The following is a 27,251-nucleotide window of genomic DNA, read 5'->3' as shown; positions in this document are numbered from 1 at the left end:
TTACACTCGGCTTCACCTTTCGGCCCTGTGACGCCAGTGCTGGGTGACAACACGGCTTCTTTGCCCTTGAATTTCACTTTGCTTTATGTGGCCTCTGAAGGGGGGCATAGGGAGTGATCAGAGCTGATTTTTTTTCTAACTGCATATCTTTGCAGACTTGAGCTGAGACAAGTTTCCTTTCCTGCTCGGGATCCCCATTGCCTTCTCAGGAAGAGACGCAGTCCCCTCCAGCCTGGGCTTTGGCGCTTCGTCAAAACTGTGACCATAATACCTGCCAGTGTAGCCTCAGTCCTGCCACCTGGACTGGACAAGGCCCTGCACAACACAGGCCGCTGCTTCTCTCAACTGCAAAACAGGCATCGTCAGGTCCCACTGTCTCCTAGGGCTTCGGGGACAAGCAGACTGTGCGTGAAAAGGCTTTGTAAACAAAAAGAGCATTAAAAATGTAAATATTATTAACGCAGTAATAAGGCGTAGGGCGAAGAGCAGCAAGAGGAGGGAGGGCAAGGAAAGGAGGGGGAAGGGAGAGGGCGGAGCGCGAAGAGGAAGGCGAGGGGGCGCAGCGCGCCAGGATGGAGCCGGGGGACCTCGTCACACACCTGGTGCCATCCACCCCTCGGCCCCTTGCTAGCCGCCGCTCCTCGGCGATTAGGACCAGGAAGCCCCTCCTTGTCTGTAAGGCGGGGACAATAATATCCGGCTCGCTGGTGGCTGAGAGGTTAAGCGAGGTGAAGCTGGCCGAGCGCTGTGCGCCGTGTACGTAGTAACTGGCCCTGAGTTAGTGACATTCCCACTCACTGAGCTGGGGACTGCCATATGGGGCTGGCAGGAAAAGAGAGAGCCTATTTCTGGCCACGGTGGGAAACGGTAAGGCCGCCCAAGATCCCGTTTTCGGGGGTACCTAAAGCCCCCACCTCGGAGCAACGGGGAACGGGCGGCGGGCGCGGCGGGCGCGGCGGGCGCGGCGGGCGGGAGCGCGCAGGGAGGGCCCCCGCCCGCCGGAAGGAGGAGGGGGTGCGGCCCGGGAGCGCGCGCAGCGCGGGCAGCCGCGCTCGGCCCCAGGCGCCGCCCGCGTCCCCGCCGAGGCGGCCGCTTCCCCGCGTCGAGGGCGTGGCGGCGGCGGCTCCGGCTCTGCCCTCCGCCCGGGCGCGGCGTCTGTGCGCCCCCGGCCGCGCTGGTCGCCGCGCCAGCTCCCCGCAGCCCCGGCCTGGGCCCTCCTTCCCGCCGCGGCGAGCGCGCAGGTGAGTCCCCTCCCCGCGGGGCGGGCGCCTGGCCTCTCCCAGCAGGTGTGCAGCCGGGGCGGGGGCCGTCGCAGGTGCCCGGGAGGGGGGTGCCCCGGCGAGCCGGGCCCCCAGGCGCGGCGGCGAGTGCCCCCTGTCCAGCCGCCCGCGCCCGGCTCTTCCCTGGCTGTCTTTGCGGGGTGGGGTCGGGTGCATCCAGGACCACCCCCCACCACCACCACGCTTTCTCTCCTCCACCGGCAATTCTCTCCCACAAACTGACTTTTCCAAAAGCTGACAGGCCCGCTCTTCCCCGGAAGGCAGGAAGGTGCAGTTAGTAAACCCGGGCCAGGAGGTGGAAGCCCCTGTCGTCCTCCAGGGCCCCTTCCCCGTGGTGCATGGATAACCGCCACATTTATTCCGTGACTTCTTGCAACTTGTTACCTGCGCCTGTCTGCTGCCTGCACAGGTAGAGCAGTCAGTGGCCTCTTCCCAGGTCGCTTCGTCCCAGCTTCCGTGCAAAATCTGATCATCTCCTTTAGAGATTAGGATTCTAGCGTAGGGAGCAGTTCACATCCGTTTTTCAGATGCACACTAGGATTAAAATGATGTTTTGATATGGGGTTCAAAACCAAAAATACTCGATTTCCCTTATTGAAAACTACCCAGTACAACACATTGAACTTTTCATGGAAGTCTCATTTAATAGAAGTCTCTGATGTACTATTAGGCAAGAGAATCAACTGATTTATCTGTACCCGGGGTTACATGGGACTTAAAATCTCTTAAGACTATCTCATTAGCTCTGGTTAGGTATATTGAACTGCAAAAATATAATATGAAGACTTGGGATCTAGATGTTTATGCATCGCACAAATTCATTCTTTCAGTGGATATTTTATGTAGGTTATTCTAGAAATGGACTTTGGATGCAGGAAGACAGAAAAGCTGAGCAACTCAGAGTACCATTACCCATATCAACAGCTTTACATTTCACCTCACTGGCCAGAGGTTTCCTTGGATAGAGATTTCCGTGCCTATTTATGTTAAATAGGATTTCTCCTGCTGTTGAAATGTACCATTTGAAAGCTTTAAAACGTGAACGTTAGGGTAACAAATGAGAACCAATTCTGTATGATGTTATAGGGGTTGTTGGTCTAAGAAAAAGCAAACCATTGTGAAGAATAATGTGACTTAGAAATCTGTCAGAGTGAAGCCTGTGACATAGTGGAAGCCCTAAGGGTCAGTGGCTTTTGTTTCTTAGGGCCCCTACCCCAGATCCCATGGAAGGTAGAGGCCAGACAGGGATCTCCACTTTGCCCCTAGAAGGTAGAGATTATATTAAGTAGAAGTAGATTATATACATTAAACAAATAGCATGAGACTTTCATGGCTCTATTTCAATTCTTTTTTTTTTTCTTCTTTTTTTGCGGTACTGGGGATCGAACTCAGGGCCTTGTGCTTGCGAGGCAAGCACTCTACCAGCTGAGCTATCTCCCCAGCCCTACTTCAATTATTCTTTAAAACCTGTTATTTTCTTATATTCTTGACAGTTTATTTTTGTTGTTATTTCTGTTTTCTCTCTCATGCCAACAGATACTGCTGTTTCTGGTGCAGCAGGAACCTCAATTGTAACAGGACCAATTCTAGATTAGCAGCAAAAACAGCATAGGTTGTGAACACACACACAAATATAAAAATCTAATTTTCACCTTTTTTTTTTTTTCCTTTTGCAGTGCTGGGGATGGAACCTTGCATATGGTAGGAAAGTATTCTAATGCTGAGTTACATCCCTAGCCCATAATTTCACCTACTTAATTATTGCACCAATTTTTTTATTACAGCTACTAAAAATGGTAACATTTTACCTGTGAGCGGTAAATGAGAACAAAACAGAAGGTAGAGACTTCAAAATAGACATTCAGAACCTCCACATTGTCAGTCCTGAGTGGCCTTTTAAAATTTTACTCTAAATTATAAATTCAAATGAGGTACACATTTGCTTCCAGTATTTGTAGCATTTTAAACATACCCAAAACATTAGGAAGTACATCTGGCTAAGGCATTAAAATGTTTCCCAAATTGAAATCATGTTATTTTTGAAAAATTATTTGTTAAAAGCCTAGAGGGGAATTTACCTTTTTCTTATCAGAGCAGAAAATGCAAAATCAACTCCGTGTGTGTGACATTTTGCCTTGATGGATTGCTTTTGTCACAAGGCCTGTCCTAGTGGAGCAGATGGTCCTGCTCCTTGGAGTTTTTCCACTCATTTGATGTTTCCATGAAGAAACAGTTTGCCAGAAGCCAGCCCCAGCTACAGTTGCGCAGGAGATGATGCTGAACCCTGATTAGCTCAGACCTTTGCTTGCAGAAGCAAGAGGATGTGGGCTCAGCCTTTCTGCCGGGTGGGTCAAGATTTCCCTGGGTTAGTGAACCGAGGGAGAACCCAGTCTTATAATAGAGTCAGGCAGAGTCAGTAACGACTCCAGGAAGAGCCTCAAAGAACCAATGGGCTTCTGCAGTTGTTTTCTTTGCCCTAATGAAACGGAGTTTACCTTTTAAGTAACAGCTGAGTTACCCTAAATGACCTTCCAACATATTACTCTCCTTTTCACATGTGATTTTCTGATGTGAGAAAATTATGCAACGGTTGACAATGTTGAAGAAACCCTCCTGGTTTGTCTTTAGCAAGAGAATCAACATCTGAATGATAAAGTCTCTAATGTATGCTATATGCATGGTGACATAAAATTCTGTAAGGCCCATAAAATGGCACTGTGGCCTTTTCCCAGCCAGCTCTGTTTTTAATCTTCACATGTTTTCATAATGGAACCAGATTACTATCTCTACTAGTAGTTCGGAAGCTGTCTTTGTTTATAAGTCTGCTGCAGTAGTTTTCTTGGGGATACAAATTGTTTTATTTTTGCTACCCCTTTTTTTTTTTTTTTGGGTGTTTGGAATTAGATCATTTGGAGGTATGTATTTTCCTTGTTTTTTTTTTTTTTTTGTTGTTGTTGTTGTTGTTGTTCATTTTATGATTTGAATATCAGTTCCACCAATGGTTCTGATACCTTTGGGGCCCTTTCAACCCAACAGTGCACTAACAGATCATGCTTATGTTAAAATAATTCATTATTGAGCCCAAACTATATGCAAACTATTATTCTGGATTTTAGCATGTATTCTCTCACTTAATTCTCCTAATATCCTTAATGGGTGAGGATTATTATCTCTATTTATAGTTGAAGAAATAGGCAAAACGGTTTATCCAACATAGAGTATTGAAGGAGCCAGAATTCAAACCTAGGAAGGCTGAGTTGGAGCCTGACTCTTCCTGGGGTTACCTACGGACTGCTCAGACGTGTCTGTAGTTACTGTGGCATTTTAGCTGTCCATCCTTTCTAAGTATGTAAAAATGTGTGAGTGAATAAAATGTAGCAGGACTGTAAAGATTATTGAAATATTTTGGTATAAGTGCAAATAATAGTAATCTACAACTTTGAAAGGGACATTATTGGGATAACAGAAAATTTGAATATAGATCGTGAATTAGATAGTTTTATATCAATGTTTTCAATACTTTGGGTTATGCAAGAGAATGATCTTGTTCGTACACACTGAAGTCATTTGGGAGTAATAGGGTATATACTTGATCTTACTTTTAATGGTTCAGAGCATGTGTGTAAAAATAGAGAAAAGGTAAAAGGCTGGGTGTGATATCACATGTGTGTAATCCCAGAGGATTGGGAGGCTGAGGCAGGAGGATCGAGAGTTCAAAGCCAACCTCACCAACTTAGTGAGGCCCTAAGCAACTCAGTGAGACCCTGTTTCTAAATAATATACAAAATAGGGCTGGGGATGTGGTTCAGTGGTTGAGTGTCCCTGAGTTCAATTCCCAGTCCCCCCCCCCAAAATTTTTTTTTTTTAATTAAAAGGACTGGGGATGTAGCTCAGTGGTATAGCATCCTGGGTTCAATCTCTAGTACCTGACATGACCAAAATACATGAAAAATCTTTTTTTTTAAATAGAGACAAAGAATGATGACGCAAATGGGCAAAACTGGTAACTCTGGGTAAAGGCTATTCAGGAGTTCCTTGGATGATTCTTATAACTTCTGTTTGAAGTTTCATCAAAAGAAAAAGTTACTCAAAACTGAAGGTAGAAAACAGGAAATGAAGATACATCATTCTAAGATTTTTTTTTTTTTTAAGTTAGGTGAAGGATTGTTTCCTGTGCTCTGCTTCTTCTTTTTAGGGTTGGAGGAGGGAACATGAAACAAACAAAAATGTCTTATCAAAAATAGGCTGGGGGCTGGGCTGTGGCCGAGTGGGTGCCGCACCTGCCACCACACACACACAAAAAGATAAGCTCGCTTTCTCAAAAGCTTTCCATCCAGAGCCCCCCAACATCTCAACCTCTTAAAAATCTGGGCACAGCCTTTTCCGTGCCTCTTTTTAATGGCTGGGAGGGAGCAGATATTAACAGTGCCACTGAGAGCCCCTGATACTAGAAGTTTTACCGATACTAGAAGTTAAATTGGGTTGGTTTTTGTCACCTCCCTGGTGTGCTGATTGACTGGTTTCAGGTCAAGCCCTGTAGCTCCACTGGCGTGGCAGCCTGGCCCACACCTGCCTGTCTGGCTTTGTCTCTGCCACCCCCTCGGTCCCTGCACCGCACCCGCTCCACAGCATGTGACTTGTGAGCACGCTCATCTTTTTGTGTCCCTGTCTGCACTCATGCACAGTTGGCTCGACCCCGAGCACACCCCATTCTTTTCCTGCCGAAACTCTGTTCATCCCGGACCTCTCAGTGCAGCCTCCTTGGAGGGCCGCTCTCTAATCCCAGGCAGAATTAAACTCCCCTTTGTCCGCGCTTACGTGCCAGAGGGTCAGCGTGGCGCGCTCTGCTTCTGTTCAGGAGAGCTTGTTAAGCAGCTGGCGGCTGGAAACGAGGCAGGGCTGGAGTTCAGAGGCACTGGCAGTGTGGTGGGCAGGAGTGAGTTGAAAATAAATAACCATAACGTCGAACAGAGAAGTGGCAGACTCGCGTGACATCCTGGTCCTAAAGATGATAAGGAAACTTCAGTGTGATAGCGTTTCCTACCTGCGCCACCCTCTCCGGGGCCCCCTCAGGCTGGAGAGCTCTGGCACACTGATCTAATTAAAGGAATCAGTGCAAAACAGCCGTAGGACCTGCCAGCCTCCCAGGAGAAAGGGGCTGAGGCCCGGACAGAGTCAAGAAGGACCACGGACCAGCTCCGAACCTCCTGGGGGCTCTTGGTGGGGGGACAAGATCCAGCTCTCGCTTCTCCCACAGCCTTGGTGCCATCCCTCCTGGCTTGAGAACCGTGTGAAATGAGAGGCAGTGTTGGGGCACCCACATGTGGAGACCCAGAACTGAGTTGAGAACCGCTGGGGGGTAAAGGTTCCAGCGCGAATCTGACCCCCTGGAAGACCAGGAGAAGGAGGAGAGAAGGGGTGGAAGCCTCCTGCAGGCTCAGGTGTAAAGGGGGTGGAGAAGGAGCCAGTGGGAACCGGCTGGTGAGGAGGAGTCAGGGACAGGTGTGAGGATGAGCGGGTGGGCAGCGAGGGCAGGCGGGGCAGGCGCAGGCTGAGACCTGGAATCCGAGTCCAACTCCTGGAACTTGTTGCTGACCTTAACGAGGACAGCTGGAGCTGAGAGACAGTGGCAGGAGCCCAACCTACTGGATTGGGGAGTGGCAGGTGGTGAGGAGGTGAGGAAAGCAAATGTGGATGACTCTCCCCAGGAAGCTGGTGGGAAAGGCGAAGGGGAGCCAGGTGGGAGCGGGAAGGGAGAATCCAGTGGTGGGGATCTCCAGCGCCCTGTCTCCGGAGGAGCAGGTGGGGGCGGAGGAGCTGAGAGTGTAGCAGCCAGGTAGGAGTGGGGTGCTTTAGGAGGAGCCCGGAGGATGACTGGCACTGAGGAGGGGAAATGCTTGCTTGGGCGGGGCTTGGTGAGGGTAGGAACCATGTCCCGTTCATCTAGTGTCCCCTGGTACCAGGCTGCAGGCACTCAGAATGTTTATGAGAACGAGTGAAGACTTTACTTCTTTTTAAATATTTTTTAGATGTTGATAGACCTTTATTTTGTTCATTTATTTGTGGTGCTGAGAATCCAGCACGTGTGAGGCAAGCCCTCTGCCACTGAGCTACATACTTTTTAGAATTAGTCTTGATTGATACCATAGAGAAATGGGGAAAAAAACTACTTTATCCTATAATTATCATTGTGCAGTGGTCTTGTGTTCTTTCAAATAAAGGAGAAAAATCTCGGGTACCACGACGGTAGCAATACTCAGGATCCCCGAGTGTTCCTGCGCCTGACATGCGCGTTCTCAAACTGCCCTTGGAACGTGGGCTGTCGGTGGGACTCGGCCTGGGTGGTGATGAGCAGCCTGACTGCAGAGGGACACTCTCGGCTCCAGGTCTCTCACTTAAATTCGTGGTGTGTAAAAGTTCAGGAAAGGACATCTTTTGGATTGTCGTTTGTGTGGGGCTTGGCTCCTGTAAACACTTCTAGGATGTATTCAGAAAGACTGACTCGGTAGAGCTTTCGGTTCTGAGTAGCAATGCTTAGAGAGAAGTCGTCGAAAAAGACTACCCTGGCCAAGAACCGCTCCGCAGACCACGCTCCAGGGCGCAGATGGCGGGCGGCTCCGCGTGGGTTTGATTCTGCTGTGCCAGTTTCAATGTTTTAGAGCTAAAACGCAAAACAAATATGTGCCAGCCGCTCTGGCTCACAGACTTCCTTCCTGCTGCTTGCCAGCCAGCGAACACGTCGGCAGGATCTTGGTCCGGTGTCCTCTTCCAGTGTCACTAGAAGACACTTGCTTTCTTCATCTGTCCTGCAAATCGTGCCAAGCCAGCCGAATTAGGGGGTGTGGAATTCACCTGTGAGGCCAGAGGGGCGTTGATTTGAATGCTGATTGAGCTTTCCTGGAGGGAGTCACTCCCCTTGATGGACAGCTGTCTTGAGATTGAGTGAATGGGGCATGGAGTGGTTCAGAGTTTTATCTCTGTGTTGTTTTATTTTTTTCCTTTTACCTGTAGGTTCCCGGTAGAGATCCTAGAACTTGAAAAACAGAAAAGATCTGCTTTTAGAGGATGATGCTAAGGGACACTATGAAATCTTGGAATGACAGCCAATCAGATCTGTGTAGCAGTGACCAAGAAGAGGAAGAAGAGATGGTTTTTGGTGAAAATGAAGATGATTTGGAAGAGATGATGGATTTAAGCGATCTGCCTACCTCACTCTTTGCTTGCAGTGTCCACGAAGCAGTGTTCGAAGTCCCGGAGCAGAAGGTAGGCGCCCATCCTGCCTACCCTGAGTTTCTAACCTGTAGAATGTGGGTTTGGGGGAAGCAAGTTTTATTGACCCTTGACAAAGTCAGTACAGAAAGCTTGTCAACCTAAGGCCTTTGTGTTGGATTTGAAAAGAGTACAGGTGTGCAGAGATAGGAAATATTTAAAAACCAGTCCTTCTCCACAAATATTTTGAGAAGCACTGGCTTCTATTTATTTTATTATTATTTTTTTTATACTGGGGATTGAACTCAAGGGCACCTGACCACTGAGCCAATCCCCAGCCCTATTTTGTATTTTATTTGCAGACAAGGTCTCACTGAGTTGCTTAGCACCTCGCTTTTGCTGAGGCTGACTTTGACTCGTGATCCTTCTGCCTCAGCCTCCAGAACTGCTAGGATAATAGGCACATGCCACCATGTCCGGCATAAAGCACTGGCTTTTAATGGACTTTGCATAAGTCTTATTAAATCTACTCATTCATGTATTCATTCTTTTTTGGAGACTGCAATTAAGGAAAAGCTCAAGATTTTCAGCTTGTCTTCCTATTCCCTGGGAGTACTCACAAAAGAAGTAATTCTGCTTTTTCCTGGGGCGGATTACATACAGCCAGTTAGGACTACTTAGAATTTCATTGTAGCATCATTGTTAAACATTTTTTAATACTTTTGACAACTTGTCTGGGAAAAAATTATTCAGTTTGTTTCTTTAAAGGGTACTGTCCTTTAGTTCATTTATTATTTACCTGGAAAGAAGTTTTATGTGATGTGTAGTTTCTCATCATAACCTCAAAAGCCCTCAGGTCTTTTTTGTTTTTTGTACTGGAGATTGAGCCCAGAGGTGCTTTACCACTAAGCCACATCCCCAGCTCTTTTTTATTTTTTTATTTTGAGAGAGGGTCTCTCTCATTTGCTGAGACTGGCCTCAAATTTTTGATCCTCTGCCTCAGCCTCCTGAGTTGCTGGGATTACAGGTATGCACCACCACAACTGGCTAAATATGCCCATAGGTCTTTTTTTTTTTTTTTTTTTTTTTTTTTTTTTGGTACTGGGGACTGAACTCAGGGACACTCAGCCTCTGAGCCACATCCCCAGCCCTATTTTTTAATTTTATTTAGAGACAGGGTCTCATTGAGTTACTTAGTGTCTCACTCTTGCTGAGGCTGGCTTTGAACTCGAGATCCTCCTGCCTCAGCCTCCCAAGCTGCTAGGATTACAGGTGTGCACCACTGTGCCTGGCTAAGGGCATAGGTTTTAATCCCACAAAAAGTAATGTGTTTCTGCCACTGTTCTGTGTTTCCCATGTTCTGAGACTTCTTCTCAAAGTACATTATTACCCCTTTAATTTTCTGTCTGCGCACTCAAACGATTTCCTTCCTGGAGTGGAACCCCTCCAGTTTGACTCAGTCCACCCTTGAGCATCTACAGTGTGTAAGGCACCACGCCACCTGCTTTGTGGATAGAGCATGACTCATGCAGCTTCCGCATCCCAGGGTTTACAGTCTGGTGGCGAGATGATGATCGGTTATGATATAAGATGGAACGTTAGCACTTTTGGAAGCCCTTGCAAGTGTTCTGAGGTATCCAAGGAGACAGGATCACACCAGGTAAAATAAAAGATCTCCTGAGGACTTGGTATCAGTGAGGCACTGCGGGAGGGAATTTTAGCATAGAAAAGCAGGGAATTGGGCCCAGAGGGAACAGACTATGCAAGAGAGCTGCATCAGGGAGTATGGACATGCCAGGCAGAAGGCAGTCCTGTGTGGCTGGCAGAAATCAGGCTGGTGCAGGGCCATTGTGCAGAGCGCTGGGTCAGTTGCACGAACCTGCCCTCCGTGGGGTGTATTCCCTACAGGAATAGCCATCGGAACTGGGTAGGAAGGTCAGCTGACCAGTGGAGGTGGAGTGGTAGGGAGAGACTCTTAGGTTCTCCAAGTAAACCTGCGGCTCAGTGACAGACCCCGCAGTGGAGCAAGGGGGTCCCAGTCCTGAACTTTGTGTCTTTGGGGGTCATTTTCATTTATAAATGTTATTTCCTGTCCCAGGTTCTGTCACAATTTGGAAATTTTGAATTGTCTTTCCTAGTTTTCCCCTCTTTTAGAGAACTCTAAATTTTTATACTATAAATAAGTAAACCTTGCTGTTTGTTGTGAGAAACCACACGTCTGACCTCTGGCCCTTCATGTCTTGCGGGTGGTTGAAAATATTCAAAAAAAGTAACTCCCATGAATGTGTGCTGTGCGGTTTTTCCTTGTCACAGCCCCTAAGCAGTGCTGTGTGACAGCTGTTTACATAGCATTTGCATTGAGTTAGGTATTTTAAATAACCTAGAGAGGACGGAAGTAGATGGGAGGCTGCAAGGCTTACCTGCAGACGCGGCGCTCTTCCAGAGACCTGGTGTGTGTGTGGGGGGGTCTTCAGACCAGTTTGTCATAAATTTGGACTCGTAAGAATTCTGGCAAGAAGCCTCACAATTTTAAACCTTTTTCAACCTTTTCTAACCACAGCCTAGGAGGTTTTTAACTTGCCAAAGGGGTGAGTTCTTGATAGTTTTCATTTTTAAAATAACCTGGGGGTTGTATCTAACCCAGATTCAGACCAAAAATCATCTCAGCAGAAATTCTAGTAGCAGTGGCAATTCAGTAGCCTTCACATGGTATGTAATTCCTCATCGTAGTGAATCTTGGGTAATCATTTCAACAGTATTATCTGAAACTGTAAATATGTGTATGTGTGTACACACACACGTACATATACAGAGATTATCAGTTGGATATAAAATGTGGGCAAAAGCAAAGGGTTTGTTCATGTTTTGCTTCTGCTTTATTTTCTCCTGGAATCACCTGTGTTTTGTTGGCCGTGCTGGAGATTGAACCCAAGGCCTCACACGTGCTCAAGGCTCTACTACTGAGCCACATCCCCAGCCCTGTTTACATTATTTTAAAGCAGAGTCTCACTGAGTTGCTGAAACTTGGGATCCTCCTGCCTCAGCCTCCTGAGTAGCTGGATTTACAGGCGTGCACTATTGCGCCTGGCTTTGGAATCACCTGTTTTTGCAGGTGATCCTCGTGGATGCAGAACTCAAAAGAGTGAACACTTTTGATGGATTTTAGAAAAATCTGTCCTGATTGCAATTAAGCACTTTATTTTTAAAATAACTTTTTTCCTGACTTGAAAAGATTTTTGTCTTTATGGCCAGCTCGTGGTTGAAACAAGCTTTTACATCTTTCTGAATGGTACTAGCACAAATATCACAGGTGCCGTTAACATATAAAGGCAAATTTGCTGGATTTGGGCTGTCCATCATCAATGTTTCTTAAAAGCAGTGTGCATGTGAGAGGAAAACAATTAACCCAAAGAAAGTAAACCAGGAACATTCTTATTTCCTTAGCATTGGGTGGCTGGTTATGGTGCAGGAAAATTGGACTTGCTTGTGATTTGAGCATGAGGTGTTTTCAAAATATAATGTAAGTTTTTATAATGTGTGCCTTAGGTCTGGTGTCTGCGTGGACTCAGTAAGTGGTACTGAGAGCAGTACTCTAGACTAGGCCAAAACAGCCCAGGACTGACTTTGTAAAGAAATGCAGCGTGGGTTGTGGAATACAGTCTCTTTGGATAAAGAATGACTTCTACTGACCTGTTCTCCTTTTATTTGAGTGTTTTTCTCATTTTAATGGGGTGTATCAAGATCCCCTGCTTGATCAGGGACACTCAGCATCTCAGTTCCCAGGGCAGAGTGACACCTGTGTGTGTGTGTGTCAACGGATGGATTCTGTGTCCTGGCTGTTGGTGATTAATGCTGCTGTGCTGGGACCAAGAAACAGAATTAAGAGCAGAGGTAGGGGGGCTGCAGCAGAGTGAGGTTCAGCCTCGCGTGCCTGCTGGCGGCGTGGCGGCCTCAGGAAGCACAGCGGCTGGTGGGCAGGTACATTGACGCCAAAGGACTATGAGCTTTCAGAACTTCTGGAGAGACTACAAAGTTCTGGTTGTACCTTTAATTGGGCTCATACATTTGGGGTGGCAAAGAATCAAAAGCAGTCCTGTCTTCCAAATACTAATAAGGACGACATTCCTGAGCCAGATAGTCTGACACTTGCAAGTTCACCGAAGAGCCAGATCCAAGGGAAATAGTAGGCTTGCGACTTTCAGAAAGAAGCGACTTTGAGCCAGAACTTGATATCAAAAGAAGAAATAAAAAGCACCAGTTGGATTAGAAAGAACTGGCTTCTTGTAGCTGGGGTGTCTTTCATGGGTGTCCACCTGGGAACGTACTTTATACAGAGGGCTGCAAAACAGTCTGTAAAATCTCAGTCTGGGGGCAAAAACAAGAGGGTATTGAAGAATGAAGTGAAATAAATGTTTGGAATTAATAATATGTCGTAAAATCATTGCATGCCGATAATCTTCAGAAACAGAACAATTTAATAACAACAGTGCTGCATATTCAGACTTTCATTCCTAAAGAATGTATTTTTAATGTTAAAACACATGACAATGCAAATAAATAGAAAAATAAGGTTAACAAAAAAAAAAAAAAAAAAGAGCAGAGGTAGGTTATGTTGTAAGTTGGAGATGTAATCTGAAATTTATGATCTCAGATACAATGACCCAAATTCTCTCGGGGTCTGTGTAGTCATGTAAACTATTTAAATTGTTCTGTCTAGTGTTTGATTCTACCCTCTTTATCTAAGGCAGAATAGAAAATAAGAAAAACAAGTGATACTTGGAAGTTAGCCGAATGAGCTGATTTGACTAAAATCAGTTGTTGGGTGTTCCAGCACTGTATTCCACCCAGAAGTAAAAGCATTTGAGGAAAGTGGTTTGTTGAAGGGGGACTCTAAGGAAGAATGTTCCTGATATTGTGAACTGTGTTTTTAACAGCCTGACACATCATAAGATTTCAACAAAGGAGGATTTGATTGAATCTACTGTGCTTTTCTGGTCAAGAATTCAATAGATTTAGTCAGCGATGAGGCTAGGTTAAATACTGGAGAACCTACTTTATCCAGCGGGCTCACAGTCAGGACTTGTTCTAGAACTCATTTTTCACTTGTACACTGGAAACTATAAAACCTTGATGCAAGGAGTTAAAAAAGACAAGTAAATGGAAAGGTGGCCCATGTTCATGAACAGGGAAACTCAGTACAGTTGTCCTCAGTGTCTGTAGGGAAGGGTTCTGAGATCCCCACAGATCCCACAGTCTGTGGACCTTCAGGACCTTATGTGAAGTGGCAGAGCCTGCGCCCATCCTCCCGTGTACTTTAACTCACCTCCAGAGTCTTTATGATGCCTATAAAGGTAGGTCTGTGTTCTGCTGTATTGTTTAGGGAATAATGACATGGAAAATGTCTGTAGGTGTTTTGTATAAACACAACTATCACAGGCCGAACTACATTTTTAATCCATGGTTGGTCGATTCTGCAGATGCAGAACCCACAGATACAGAAGGTTGGCTGATACTAGGCCCCAAATTTTAGATCCAGCTCAATACCTATCAGAATCCCAAAGGTTTGTTTTTTGTTTTGTTTTGTTTTGGGCAGAAATTGAAAAACCCAGCCAGATGCAGTGGCACAAGCCTACTGTAATCCCAGCAACTTGGGAAGCTAAAACGAAACGATCACAAGTTCAAGACCAGTTTGGGCAACTTAGGGAGGCCCTGTCTCCAAGCAGAAAGGGCTGAGGAAGTAGCTCAGGTCGAGCACCCTTACGGGCTCCTGGGTTCAACCCCCAGTATGAAAAAACAAAATAAAGACGGGGCCAGCGTTCGCCCTGCGCGAGACGGCTCCTGCGCCTGCTGACGCCCGCCCGTCATTCTTTGGGCCCTTGACTTGTTAGCACACCAGGATATTCCGGGATGACTTGGCGCCTTCCCTGCCGCCGCCCAGGGATCAGCCATCTCGCTAACGACTTTCAGTGAGGTGTTTAGAAGCCAAGGTGTGGGAGCTGGGTGTGCTCGCTTCTCTTGGAGGGTCACTTGCTGGACGCAGCCAGGAAATGCAGAGGTACAGATGTACTCACGGGTGTAACCTGGTGCTCCCAACTCCAGGAACCGCATTATGACGCTTTCCTCTGAGAGAAGAAATGGTCTCATGTTCGTTTGTTGAGTCACCTCCCCTGCTATGGTGCAGCCACCCACTTCCTGTGTGTCCTGGGCCACCGTCCTGGACGGACACTCCTTTCTACAGCGTTCCCGCCTGTACACTTCCCCCTCCTCCCCTGTCACCCTGCCTGGGCTTCGGCACCGTCCTCTGGCAGCTCTGCCCGGACACCCTCCCTCTGCATCCTGTGTCGGGCTGCCCTTCCTTGGACACGCTGTCCTCATCCCTGCTGGGCTCTGACACCCCATGCCAGGCCACCCTCCACATGATCGCCCCCTCACCCCCGCTGGGATCCCCACGCACATCCCCACGCTGCCCATCAGCATGTGCATGCTCTATCAAGTGGCCCCATTTAATGCTTCCTGATGGAATCTTCAGGAAGAGTCAGATTTTTTTCCAAAACACCAAATAATGTGCCTCCTTCAGTTCCTTCCCATGATTGTTTCTGACATTCCTTCAAGTTTACCTCCTTTTGGAAAGAGAGGTCACTACCCTTCCAGCTCACTCCATCCTCTGATATGCATGCAGGACACACTACCAAGAAGAAGAAGAACCTCTGCACCAGAAGAACCCACACCAACCGGTGTTCCTCACACCCTGACCGGTGCCGGGCTTAGCAGATGAGTGGGTGCGTGGAGGGACCTCCAGATAGTCTCGAGTGAGGTGCACACAGAAATGCAGACGAGCCCAGGGAAGCAGAGCTCCTGTCCTCCGCAGTCACTGGGCGCACAGGCAGGCCCACGCGGGAAATCTGGTGGGTTTTTTGGGTTTTTTTCCAATGGATACCAGCAATTGAACCCAGGAGCCCTCTACCACGGAGCCACATCCCCAGCCCTATTTTGCATTTTATTTAGAGACAGGGTCTCACTGAGTTGCTAAGTTGTTGAGGCTGGCTTTGAACTTGAGATCCTCCTGCCTCAGCCTCCCGAGCTGCTGGGATTACAGGTGTGTGCCACTGCACCTGGCTGTTTTCATTCATCTTTGTGTGTAATCAGCCTTAATGAACAATCCTGTCTGTCGCCGCCCGCGGCAACAATTCCGTGGATATTTATTACCACCTGCAGCAACAATTGCACGGGTATTTATCGGAGGCAGACTGGGAATAAACTACTTTTCCTATATTCACTAATTTATAGAAGAAGAGAAACCTTTGAGAGGAAGAGAGGCTTTGCCTTTATAGGAAGTTTTCAGAGAAAGACAGGCTTCTATGCTTTTTTTTTTTTGGGGGGGTGCTGGGGATTGAACCCAGGGCCTTGTGCTTACAAGGCAAGCACTCTACCAACTGAGCTATCTCCCCAGCCCCGGCTTCTATGCTTATAGAGAAAGATTTAGAGAAAGATAGGCTTCTACACTTATCAGAGATCTATTTTTTCTTCGAGTTCTGCTGCTTCTTACTGCTGCTGCTTCTCTCTGCTAGCTGCTGCTTTTTGCCTTCTGCCTATTGCCTGCTTATATTCCCTCCAGGAGGCGGAGGGCAGGACCACACCAGTTGAGATCAGGCGAGGAGCCAGCTGCCCTATCACGGCAAAGGTTAAAACAAGCAGGCCCAAGCAGGAGCACTCAGGAACACCTGTGCACTCGTTGTGTGCATGGACTTAATTGGATACCACCAATGACAAATCACCTGGGTGTGCTTATGTTAATCAACCTCCTCACAGCCAATGTGATCAAAGCAACCTCCGGCTGGCCGCCAGGCGCCATACCGACACAGCCCACATGGCATAGCCCCCAACATCTGTCCTCCTGCTCCTCGTTTTTCTTACATATGTTGACAACTTTGAATCAGCCACTTTGTTTTAGGTGGCTTTTCATTGTCCCATTCTGGCATGGCACCAGAGGCAGGCCATCATCAAGGCCATCGGGAGCAGTTCATTTTAACCAATAGAAAACAAACAAACAAAAAAGATAAAATTAATAAAAGCTGCAGAAGTGAATGCAATGCACTTTTCCACTGTGTAGACTGACTAGAAACACAGCCCTCTCCGGCACCCCCTTCAAGTCAGGGTTCACGGCAGAGTGACAGGGTCCTCTGCTTCAGGGTGCTCAGGACCATAGGGACAGTTAGAAGGATCCTAGGAAGTTGACCACTGATGTCACTGATGAGCGGTTACCTTGTCACCCACTGTACCAAGCCGCCTGGGACAGGTCTCCCAGGAGAGTGTCCAGCAGGGGTGGGACTGTCAGGAGGGCACATTCTACTCTCACATCAGCGATTTCCACGTGCCTGCTGTCTGGTTCATATCGTGTCCTCACTGGGCATTCGCCACCTTCCTGGGATCCCAGTTTTTCCGTGGCGGGACTGTCCAGTGGACCCCTGGAGAGCGCTTCCCTGTTTGTTAGGGGAAGCGGTTCTGCCTGGTAGAGAGCTGTTCTCAGAGCTCTGTGTGTTCCCTCTCAGCAACCCCAGGAAGTGGGCTTTTGTATCTTCCTCATTGAACTTGTAGGCACAGCAAAGGAAATTCCCTTGCCCACGGTCATGCAGCTATCTAGGAGAGCCAGAACCGACACCCAGACGGCAGAGGGCCGGCGTGCCGCTGCTGTACAGCTGACAGGCCACGGCTTCCGCAGGTCTTCCTGAAGTCACCGCCCAGGCTGCGGGCTCCTCCTGAGGCCTTTCTTTCGTGGTCTCCTGTTGGAAGAAACGGGCAGTCTCTTACTGGACCCAGGAGTATTTTATCCACATGAAAGGCCAGCGACAGAAAGCCACCAACCCTCAGGAGTGGAGCCTGTCTACTCAGAAGGGAGGTGGCGTGGGTATTTATGAAGCCAGTGCTCAGTCACCAAAATCACAGAGAAGAGGTCATCGGGTTGACAGTGTGGTCTCTGACGGGCGGGGGCAGCATTCTACGCCCGGGGAGAAGAGGCAGGTGTGCAAGATGGAGCCCCGGGCGGGGCTGGAGATTGAGGCACAGCCTGGACTTTCTCAGGACAGGCAGAGCGGGTACAGGTCGGGGGGCACCAGGCAAGCGGCATGGTGGGTTTCCTCGTGAATCTGGCGTGGACCCTCCTGGCTGACCTGGGCAGCCGTCTGTGCGACCCAGCTTGCCTGGTCCTGGGACAGTTGTGTGCTTTGCAGGAGGAAGACACGGAGTGCTCTTCTCACCCGGGATGGCGTAGATCAAAGTGGTACATCGAGCTCAAGGGCCTGGGCAGGTTCAGAGCCTGAAGGGTTCTGTGGGCTATTTTGAGACTTTAGATAATTGCCTACCTGTAACCTGACAGCCTCTTCAAGGTGCCCAGCGATGACGAAGGTAGCCAGTGGGGCAGTGAGGGGACATGGGGCTTCATAATCTGAACAACCAAACAACCTTCAGGCTGCAAAACAGAAACCAGCTGTCAGAAGCTGGTACCTTGCGTGCTCAGCAAGCGCTGAGCCTGGTTTAATCCCCAGCATCGCAAACAAACAAACAAACAAAGCCGTGCTTGTAGGGGTTCTCGAACTGCTTCTGGAGATCACATGTCTCCAAAAAGTGTTGTCCAGAAGGGCCAAATTAAGTGCTTTCTGTTGGTGGCCACGTGGCGTAAGTATCACCACGCGAGAACAGCGCCTTCGCTCCGTGAACACTGTGCGGCCGGACCCCTGGCAGAGGCCAGACAGCTGCTAATCAGCCTCGCCGCTGATGCTCCGCGGGGTGCACTTGGCCGTGGCTGTGCTGCGCTCCTTCCTGTGTTTTCTAGCTCTTCTGAGCTAGCACTGCTCCAAAGCAACTTGTGTGTTGATAGATCTCTTCCAACTTATCTACAGAAGACCGGAATTTTAATAAGCAGAATTACTACTAATCTAAGGATGTGTTGTCCTGATTCAAAGTGGGGAGTAGTACCTGGCCAGAGTCAGCCTTCCTGTGCTCACAGCCAGCTTGGTGACAGGCACTCAGGACACAGGCTCTGGTCCCACAGGCTGCGCTCAGTGAGGCTGAGGCCCATGAGCCTCCTCTGTCTGCAGCTCTAGCCTCCTGCTCCTGCCTCCTCCTGTTTTCCCTGTGCATTTTTTTATTAACTTGGTGGAAGTGTCCAGTTTGGTGAATTTTGTATGTTCTTGAATTTTGATTCAGTTACATGCTTCTTTCTGGTCTGTAAAAGTGTTGAAGCATCATAAATAATAAAGGTTATAGAAGGTTTTGAATTTTGTAATATGTTCTCCCGTCTAGCACTTTTGAATTCAGGTCCCAGAATTCTACGAGTGCTGAGATTATCAAAGTTTTTAATTCGTCCTGCTTAGCTGTATGTGCGCCTTTTTCTGGTCAGTCAAGTCTTCTCTGATTGTTTTAGTGAGCAGTGATGATTGAGGAGAAACAAAGGCAGTGTCTTAGTTTGGGTTACTGTAACAAAATACCCCACGATGGGTAGTTTATAAACAGCAAAAAGGTATTGCTTACAGGTCTAGAGGCTGGGAAGTCGGAGATGAAGGCTCCAGCACATCTGGTGTCTGATGAGGACTGTTCCTCATAGATCGCCCCTTCTTTGTGTCCCATATGGTGTTCCTCAGGCCTCTTTCATGCAAATGTTAATCGCATTTATAAGGGGACCCCTCTTGACCCAGTCACCTGTTAATACAACCACATTAGGGATTCCATTTCAACAGGAATTTTGGAAAGACTTAGACCTTAGGATCACAACAGGCACTTGCCTGTCACCAGGCAGAAAGGGAGGCCTTGCCCAAGACATCAAGGAACCTGCAGTCCCTGCCCACTGGAGAAATGGAATTTTCTGTATCGGACTTACAGAAAGACGTAGGGTGTGGAAGTTTCTTGCCTTAGGACACCAAGGAGAGTTTCACAGGGAGTGGATGGAGCACCGCTTCTCAACAGGGAATTGTTCAGAAGGGATGGGCTTCTCGCTACCAGGCCGAGGGGGGGGGGGTACAGAAGGTCACGTCCATACTCGCTCCTCGGTGACAGGGAAGCTCTGCTGCTCTGGCACAGGGGGGCGGAGAGGGGCCGTGGGGCTTCAGGAAGGTCAGGACAACCTGCCCTGGGCCCTCCTCTCTAACTCCTGGAAGCCCACCTTCCCAGCTGGCTTTTCCACACGACCGATTTGGGGGTCCGGTTGCCCAGCTACCTAGTGACCTCGGGCTCAGAAGGCAACCTCCGCTCTGCTTGGCGGAAACCCACGCAGGTGAGAGAAGAGCCAGGGCGTGGCGTGAGCCGGCGGAGCCAGGTCCAGGCTGTTTCCATGTTGCACGTCCCGTTTTTTTATCTGAAGGAAATGTGCAACCACGACCTTATAACAGGGTGATGTTAATTTTATATCAGGAAATTCGGAAACTTATAAAAGTGAATTAGTGCTGAAACGATTCTAAGGAGAAAATTTGGTTTTTGAACTGCTAACCTTAGTGGTCACCACAAGTCATTTTCGGTTCACTGTCCTCTAAATCCCTTCTGTGACAGCAGGGGCAGCTCAGGAAGGCTACCAGCCGAGGGCTTTTACCTATATTACTCAATTAATTTATTACTCAATTAATATAGGTTGAGCATCCCGAATCCAAAAGTCCCAAATCCAAAATGCTCCAAAATCTAAGATTTTTTGAACATTGTGTTGGTGTGGGAAAAGTTTTGAATTTTACAACATTTCATATTTTGGATTTTTGGATTAGGGATGCTTAACTGGTAAAGTCTATGCGAATATTCAACCTGAGCCACTTCTGGTCCCAAGCTTTTCAGACAGAGATATACAACCTATAAGTTTTGCTCTTAAAAAATGTTCAAGTTTCTGCTAGATGTCACATACTTCATAATCCATGGTTATGCCACATAAAGGAGAAAAATGAATATGAGAGGGAAACAACAATCACAAAACTTAGAAAAACTTACTAATCAACTCTTGCATGTCCTCATTCCTGTGTAAGGTGTGTGTGTGTGTAAAACTGAGTGCACGCTGGGGACCAAACCCAGGGTCTCTTGTACTGAACATGTTCTGTACCACAGAGCTACACCCCAGAGCCCACGGTTTTCGAAAGTTCTTAATTAGGTCAAAGTAGTGGATTTAGCAGGGAGGGACCCAGATGACCCCTGCTCTCCTCTGCAGGGTACACTCAGCTCCAGTGTATTTCTGGAATGAAAAAAAATTTGTTTTGAAGGGCAGTAGGAAGAAAAATGTATACAAGTAACCATTTGCAAGACAGTTTGTGTCATACAGGCATTGTTACATTGAAAAGTTATTTGTGCTGAGGACATAGCCCATCACGTAGAGTGCTTGTCTTGCATGTGCAAGGCCCGGGTTCGAATCCCCAGCACTGTGGGATTGTGGAAAAAACAAACAACAAAACCAATTCTGAAAAGTTATTCGTTGTGAGTTATTAGGAATAATTAGCAGCAAGGCCTAAGTCTATGATCCCAGCCACTCTGAGAGGTGGGGACAGGAGGATTGCAAGTTGGAGGCCAGCCTGGGCAGTTTAGCAAGACCCTGTCTCAAGAAAAGAGAAAGAAAGAAAGGAAGTACTGGGCTATAGGTAGGGTCAAGCTCCCCTGGGTTTTTTTTTTTTTTTTTAAATATATGTTTTTTAGTTGTGGATGGACACAATACTTTTTATGTGGTGCTGAGGATGGAACCCAGTGCCACTGAGCCACAACCCCTGTCCACTTCCTGGGTTTAATTCCAATTACCAAAAAAAAAACCAAACCCAAATCCTAGTGTCCTATTGTTATCCTGGACAAAGAAAACAATTTATGTACAGAATGACAACATATGTCACCAGCCATACTTAATTAGTCTGGCCTTAATTTCCATTTCTACTGTGTTCAGTATTGATGTTTCTTAACTATCACTCATGGAAATTTTAATATCAAAACATTTAAAATACACTGCTATCAAGAATTTAATGTGATTTCACAACATCTTCATTCTAATTCTTTTTAAAAGCAACAAATCTTTGAAATGGATGCTGATGGAACATGTTTTCATTTAAGAACTGATATGCTATTTTAAAATTCTTTGTCTATATTATGTATTTGTCCATTTTACTTTAATATGTGAAAACAATAGTAAGTAAAAATAGGGCTTATCTTAAAGCTGACCTTCTTTTAAAGCTGCTTGTACAACATTGAAGAGCCAGACTTAATACCAGGTTGAGCGTGCATTTAGTTGCTTAACATTTTTTGAATGAATAAAATTAATAACATAATTTTTAGGATAATTGTAATTTTCTAGATAACGAGGGGCATTTGAACATGGAAAGAATATTTGCTTCAGGACAAACTTTTATATCTTATCTGATTGGAGGAGTCTTGCAAAGTGTTAGGTAAGTGTTCATACGTGAGGCTCGTAGGATTTACACTTTAGGATCAGCAGACAATTGAAATGGGCAGAGCAAAGCTAATGCGTGGGTCCTTATTGTTTCACTACCGACAAGCCAAGGGAGTATTTCTAGAAGCACCAAGAAGTTTCTTAAGTCTGTTTTGTTACCTTTCAGTTATTAAACTGTTACGTATATGGTGAAGAAAGTTTCATTGCTGTTCTTCTGGTAGCTGAAGTTAATTTTTCCATTATCCTCGTTCATGAATAAATGAAAAAAGAGCCAGTTATTTTTTTTTCTCAACCTCATAGAATGACTCAAATATTTCTGTTCTTCCTGTTCTAATTCCGTTCTGTCTTCCATTAGTTTGTGCTCAGGTGTGTGTTGTGGATATGTGTATGGATATATATAATTTTACTTTTTATCAAAAAAAATCCTGCTATTCTGTGAAAATACATAATCCCAATATAAACCTTGAGAAAGAAAAAGATCTTGTTTTGCCTTCGTCATACAGAAGCTGCAGCCACTGGGAATCAGGCATTTTTCTTTTTTAAAGGTGCCAAAAGCACATTAGTATCTTTCATAGGAATTTCATTCAGTGGAGGGAAGTGCGGGGCGGGGACAAAAAGGAAAGAAAACAGACATAAAAATCTGAGACAAATACTTAGGATAGTAGCCATCTAAAAATGTCAGTAATCCCAACCGTGGACTGGTTCCTCCTTTAAAAGATGAACCGGGTTTATTTACACCAGGAGAGCACACATCCATCGTGTGCGCGCGCACACAGTTCAGGGGACATATCCAAAACAAGGGTACAGAAAGGTCAGACGCACAGGATGGAGACTGCTCCCCGCACCAGCCTGTACGCTGGTGATAACAGAACCTCAAGAAATACAGGTAAAAACGAGCAGGTGACGAGGGAGAGTAAGCTCGCCGAGTAGTGGGAGAAATTAACCCGTCTCTCCTGGTGATCGGGAGTTCAGACAGACAGACAAAAAAAGAAATCAGGATAAAGAGCTTCCAACAGCAGGAGATGAGACATGGTGCTGGAGTTGTAGCTCAGTGGTGGAGTACCCTGGGTTCAATCCCCAGTACCAAAAAGAAGGAGCTGGGGTCGGGGGGAGAGAAGAAACCAAATAATAAATGTGAAGAGGCTCAACCTTGTTATCATTCAAGGAAATATGAATTATTGTCAAAGCTAGAGAGGCCATTTCCTGTCCCAGACCTCATGAATTAACTGTCAAGGGTAGGCAGAGATGTGAAACAAGAGAACATATATCTGCTCTTAGAGAATAAATGGTACAAACACATTGGGAAACTATCTTGCATTGTCTATTAAAGATGTGCCTGGGCTGGAGCTGGGGCTCAGTGGTAGAGCGCTTGCCTAGCATTGTGAGGCACGGGATTCGATTCTCAGCACCACATATAAATAAGTGAATAAAATAAAGGTCCATCAACAAATAAAAATGTTAAAAAATAAAAAAGATGTGCCAACCCCAAGACCCAAAGAGTTCCACATGTATGTATATGCACCAGAGAATCTCACACATGTGGGTACCAACATCTTTGTACAAGAATGTTCACTGCAGCACTGTAGTAGTAAAAAACTGGAGGCAGTTCAATTCACCACGGTGTTGGAATAGCTAAACTGCATTATGGTTCAGCCATAGAATATTAAATAGCCCTGAAAAAGAACACATTAACAGAGGAACAGGTAGAATCCTAAGAACACAATCTAAACAAAATCACAAGTTGTGGAAGTCTGTGTCCATTTTTAAGGACACAGAAAAATGTCGTGAAATTATGAAAAGAAAGCAAGGGAATACTCACAAAATTCTAGAAATTAGGGTGGAGGAATAGAATGTGATAAGGAAAAAAACTGGCATTGGTGACTTCAAAACAGTGGTCATGTTCTTGTTCTGTCATTGGACATTTGTAGCATATATTTATACCTTGTATTTATAGCATTTGAATCTACACAGTATTTAATAAAGTCCATTTTATTTAAGGTAAGTGCAAATTGCAGAATTTAGCATATGAATGCCAGGATCTTAAATCTTACGTGCCTACAGGAGAAGTCTGCTTTTGGGGGGAAAAGATAACTCCTAGTGAGTTTTACCCCCTTACTTCTGTTGAGTGATTTAAATTTCCTTTGGTTAAACGGGCAGTGATTTCCTCGCCCTGTATTGCGTGCACATGGAACGGAGCCTTAAAATCTACTTTTTCTCCTTTCCCCACGCTCCGTACCCCGCTGCTCCTCCCTTTACAGGAGAGATTCCAAGCCCTTTTCACCCTCTACGATGACCGCGTTACCTTTCAGTTATTCAAAAGCTTTCGAAGAGTCAGGATAAATTTCAGCAAGCCTGAGGCGGCCGCGCGCGCTCGCATCGAGCTCCACGAAACCGACTTCCACGGGAAGAAGCTGAAGCTGTATTTCGCACAGGTACCTTGCCGCCCGCAGGGGGCGCTCTCTCCTTCCTCCCCTGCAAGTACTTCCAGCTCTCCCTTTTCCGTCCCATCCTATCAGAGGTTTTTGAAACGAACGATACCAGCCAGCAAGATCATGTAAAATGTCCCTTTCATACGCCCACAACCTTATTCACCTCTTAACTTGGTTTTGCTGTAACGAGTTTAAGGAATTCCTTTGCCCGCCAGCTTTGTTCAGCGGAGGGCTCTGCGAGGGTGGAGCCCTGCGACGCTGTGCTTAGGGAATTAATTTTTTCCCTCTGTATCTGGCACTGAGAATGCGACATCCTCCTGAGATTGGAGAGAGACGTCTCTCTGATCACCTTTCTGGGTTTTGATTCAGGCTGTGGGCGGTTGGCCCTGGTCCTCTGATCCTGCAGGAGTGTGGCTCTATCATAAACCAGTCCCCCCACCCCCAAAGAAGTCATTGGAACAAGTCATTAGGTCTCTTCTCATGAATGAAGTATACTATTTTAAAAAAAGCATTCCCGCCCGCCTTGGTCTCAGCTTCTAAATGAACAGCGAGAGGTTTGTCATCTTGCGTTCCAGGTGCTGCCTAATGAAGGAGCTGTGTGGACAGTTCCCAGTCGTCCTTTGAGAGGGAGTTCAGAATCAGACGACACAGTCACGTGTCTTCTCAGAAGGGGGTTTGGCAGGGGACTGGCTCTGCATCACTAGAGCAAACCCCTGGGGACCCGACCTGTAACCAGAAGAGGGTGCTTTGGCTCCTGGTTTGGAGGTTTCTGTGGGTGATCGCTGGCCCCTTGCTTTGAGCAAGAGTGCACGGTGAGGGCAGCACCTTGTGGCCAGAGCTCAGGGGGCCGGAGCCACTCACCTCGAGTTCAGGAAGCAGAAAGGAAAGAGGCAGGAGTCCCACGGTCCCCTTCAAGGCACTGAAGACCTCCCATTAGCGCCGCGTCCTGCGGGCTGCCCCAGAGGGCCACCGGGGAGCAGGCCCTGACCTCGTGGACCTTTGGGAAGCGTCTCTGCTATGCCTCTCCCTGCTTATTGTTCATTCATTCATTCTTCCGCCCATCTCATATTTAATAAGCACCTGATATATGTGGCCCCGTGCAGCGAACCAAATGGACCCCATCCCACCTTCTTGGAGATCATAGACCATTTAAGAGCAAGTTTACATTTTCTCTGAAACACTGTAACAATTCTTGTAAAGATGGCAATAAAGAAAAATCGCCAGATCTGCAAAGTGGCTGTGAGTCTCTCCCTTCCTGCAGGTGCAGATGTCCAGTGAGGCCCGGGACAAGTCCTACCTACTGCCACCACAGCCTGCCAAGCAGTTCCTCATCTCCCCTCCAGCATCCCCTCCGGTGGGATGGAAGCAGAGCCAAGACGCCATGCCTGTGATAAATTACGACCTTCTCTGTGCGGTTTCCAAACTGGGGCCAGGTAACAGACTTTGGTTTTTCCTGTTTTCAACCCCAGACACTTTTGTGTCAGAGACCGCATTCAGCGTGGTGTGTTCTAGCCACCTGGGCGCACAGTGAGAATGGAAATGCAGCCGCCCCAGCCTCGGCCCAGGTTCCAGCCGTGCACTCTCTAGTTCTGAGGTCCTGAGCAAGTTCCGAGCCTCAGGTTTCTGAGCCTTGGTTTCTTTCCTCCATAAAGTAGACATAACCCTAATATATTCAGTTATAGTCCTAATGTTCACTGTGATTATGGGGATTAAATTATATATGCATGACACTCAATATTACTGACTTTTTTTTTCTTGGTGCCAGGGATTAAACTCAGGGCCACTTAACTGCTGAGCCACGTCCGCAGCACCATTTTTTTGTTTGTTTGTTTGTTTATTGTATTTAAAAGACAGGGTCTCGCTAAGTTGCTGAGGCTGGTTTTGGACTTCCATCCTCCTGCCTCAGCCTCCTGAGCCGCTGGGATTACAGGCGGGCGCCACCGCACCAGTTCGATATTACTGTAATTTTCACTGTTACAAATTCTTCGAGGACCAGTATTAGGTGACTTCTCTCTTGGGCCCCATCATGTTCCAGACAGATGACCACTACTTCGAGTGTGTCTCAGGGACTTAGTAGCCAGGTCACATCATCCCTTCCAAATTCTTCTCTGGGCTTGTATTTGTTATACTGCTTCTCTAATCTCTCTACCTGCCGTATCCTTTAAAGTACCTAAGAAAGAGATCCCATGTCCGCCCAGGGCAACCTGCACCTCCAGGTGTAGGGGTTGGGGTGGCTTAGAGAAGGGGCTGGTGCTGTTTTTAGACATCAGAGACCCCTTTAGACGTCTGAGGGTCCAGGATAGAGAGATTGCCAGTGCTGCCCGGAGCCCTACCAGCGTCTCCGGGGGACACTGAAGCCATCGAGAGGTCAAGCAGGTTCCCTGACATCCCTCACGAAACAGTAAAGGGCACTTCCATGTTAAGGCCCGGAACAACACTGTAGGAGCCTTGAATTGTCGCCTCTCTAACTCCAAAGCGAGATAAAGTACTCTGCCAGAGGATTTAGAGACCTTTAAAAATCAGATAGTAAACCTGCCAATAGAGCAAGCTGTGCAGGGGGACCAGCGGGTCTCTGCGCTGGCACTGACGCTTTGGGGCCATTGTGGCCCGTCTGCCTCCACAGGGGAGAAGTACGAACTGCACGCGGGAACCGAGTCCACGCCCAGCGTGGTGGTTCATGTCTGCGAAAGCGAAACTGAAGAGGAGGAACCCAAACTGCCCAAGCAGAGAATCACCCAGACCCGGCGCCCGGAACCCCCCAGCACCGTGCGCACGGAGCCCCAGGCCTTCGACTGCGCGCTGTGAGCCCGGGCGGAGCCTCCGCAGCAGCTCTGGCCGTCGCCGCCTGGGGGCGCTGTGGTCCCAGGGGGTGAGGCTGCAAGGGACCCAGGCCCGTCCTTTCACTGCGGGTGGGATGGAGTCGCCGCTGATTTCACCCGA

At 47.3% G+C, this 27,251-nt stretch overlaps 1 protein-coding gene across 4 annotated transcripts; it reads left to right on the top strand.

Moving 5' to 3' along the window:
- Window positions 1–429: 429 nt before the first annotated feature.
- On the top strand, window positions 430–27,251 carry Rcan3 (RCAN family member 3). Of its 4 annotated transcripts, none has more exons than XM_047565641.1 (5): window positions 430–445; window positions 8,292–8,543; window positions 24,141–24,314; window positions 25,573–25,744; window positions 26,935–27,251. In XM_047565641.1, exons 2-5 carry the CDS (start codon window positions 8,346–8,348, stop codon window positions 27,114–27,116), a joined length of 726 nt encoding a protein of 241 aa, XP_047421597.1. In that variant the 5' UTR covers window positions 430–445; window positions 8,292–8,345; the 3' UTR covers window positions 27,117–27,251. The 4 variants fall into 4 exon arrangements, with proteins under 4 accessions (XP_047421597.1, XP_047421587.1, XP_047421603.1 ...); XM_047565631.1 differs by lacking the exon at window positions 430–445 and adding an exon at window positions 609–867; XM_047565647.1 differs by lacking the exon at window positions 430–445 and adding an exon at window positions 1,056–1,241 and having other exon boundaries at window positions 24,192–24,314.

This window comes from Sciurus carolinensis, chromosome 1 (assembly GCF_902686445.1).
Source record: "Sciurus carolinensis chromosome 1, mSciCar1.2, whole genome shotgun sequence".
NCBI lineage: Eukaryota > Metazoa > Chordata > Mammalia > Rodentia > Sciuridae > Sciurus > Sciurus carolinensis.
This window is presented reverse-complemented; position numbering and strand designations above follow the sequence as displayed.

Coding starts and splice junctions, on each gene's coding strand:
- Rcan3 (XM_047565641.1), top strand. CDS start 8,346: ATGATGCTAAGGGACACTATGAAATCTTGGAATGACAGCCAATCAGAT. Junction 8,544..24,140: donor TCGAAGTCCCGGAGCAGAAG/GTAGGCGCCCAT, acceptor CTCCCTTTACAG/GAGAGATTCCAAGCCCTTTT. Junction 25,745..26,934: donor GGTTTCCAAACTGGGGCCAG/GTAACAGACTTT, acceptor CTGCCTCCACAG/GGGAGAAGTACGAACTGCAC.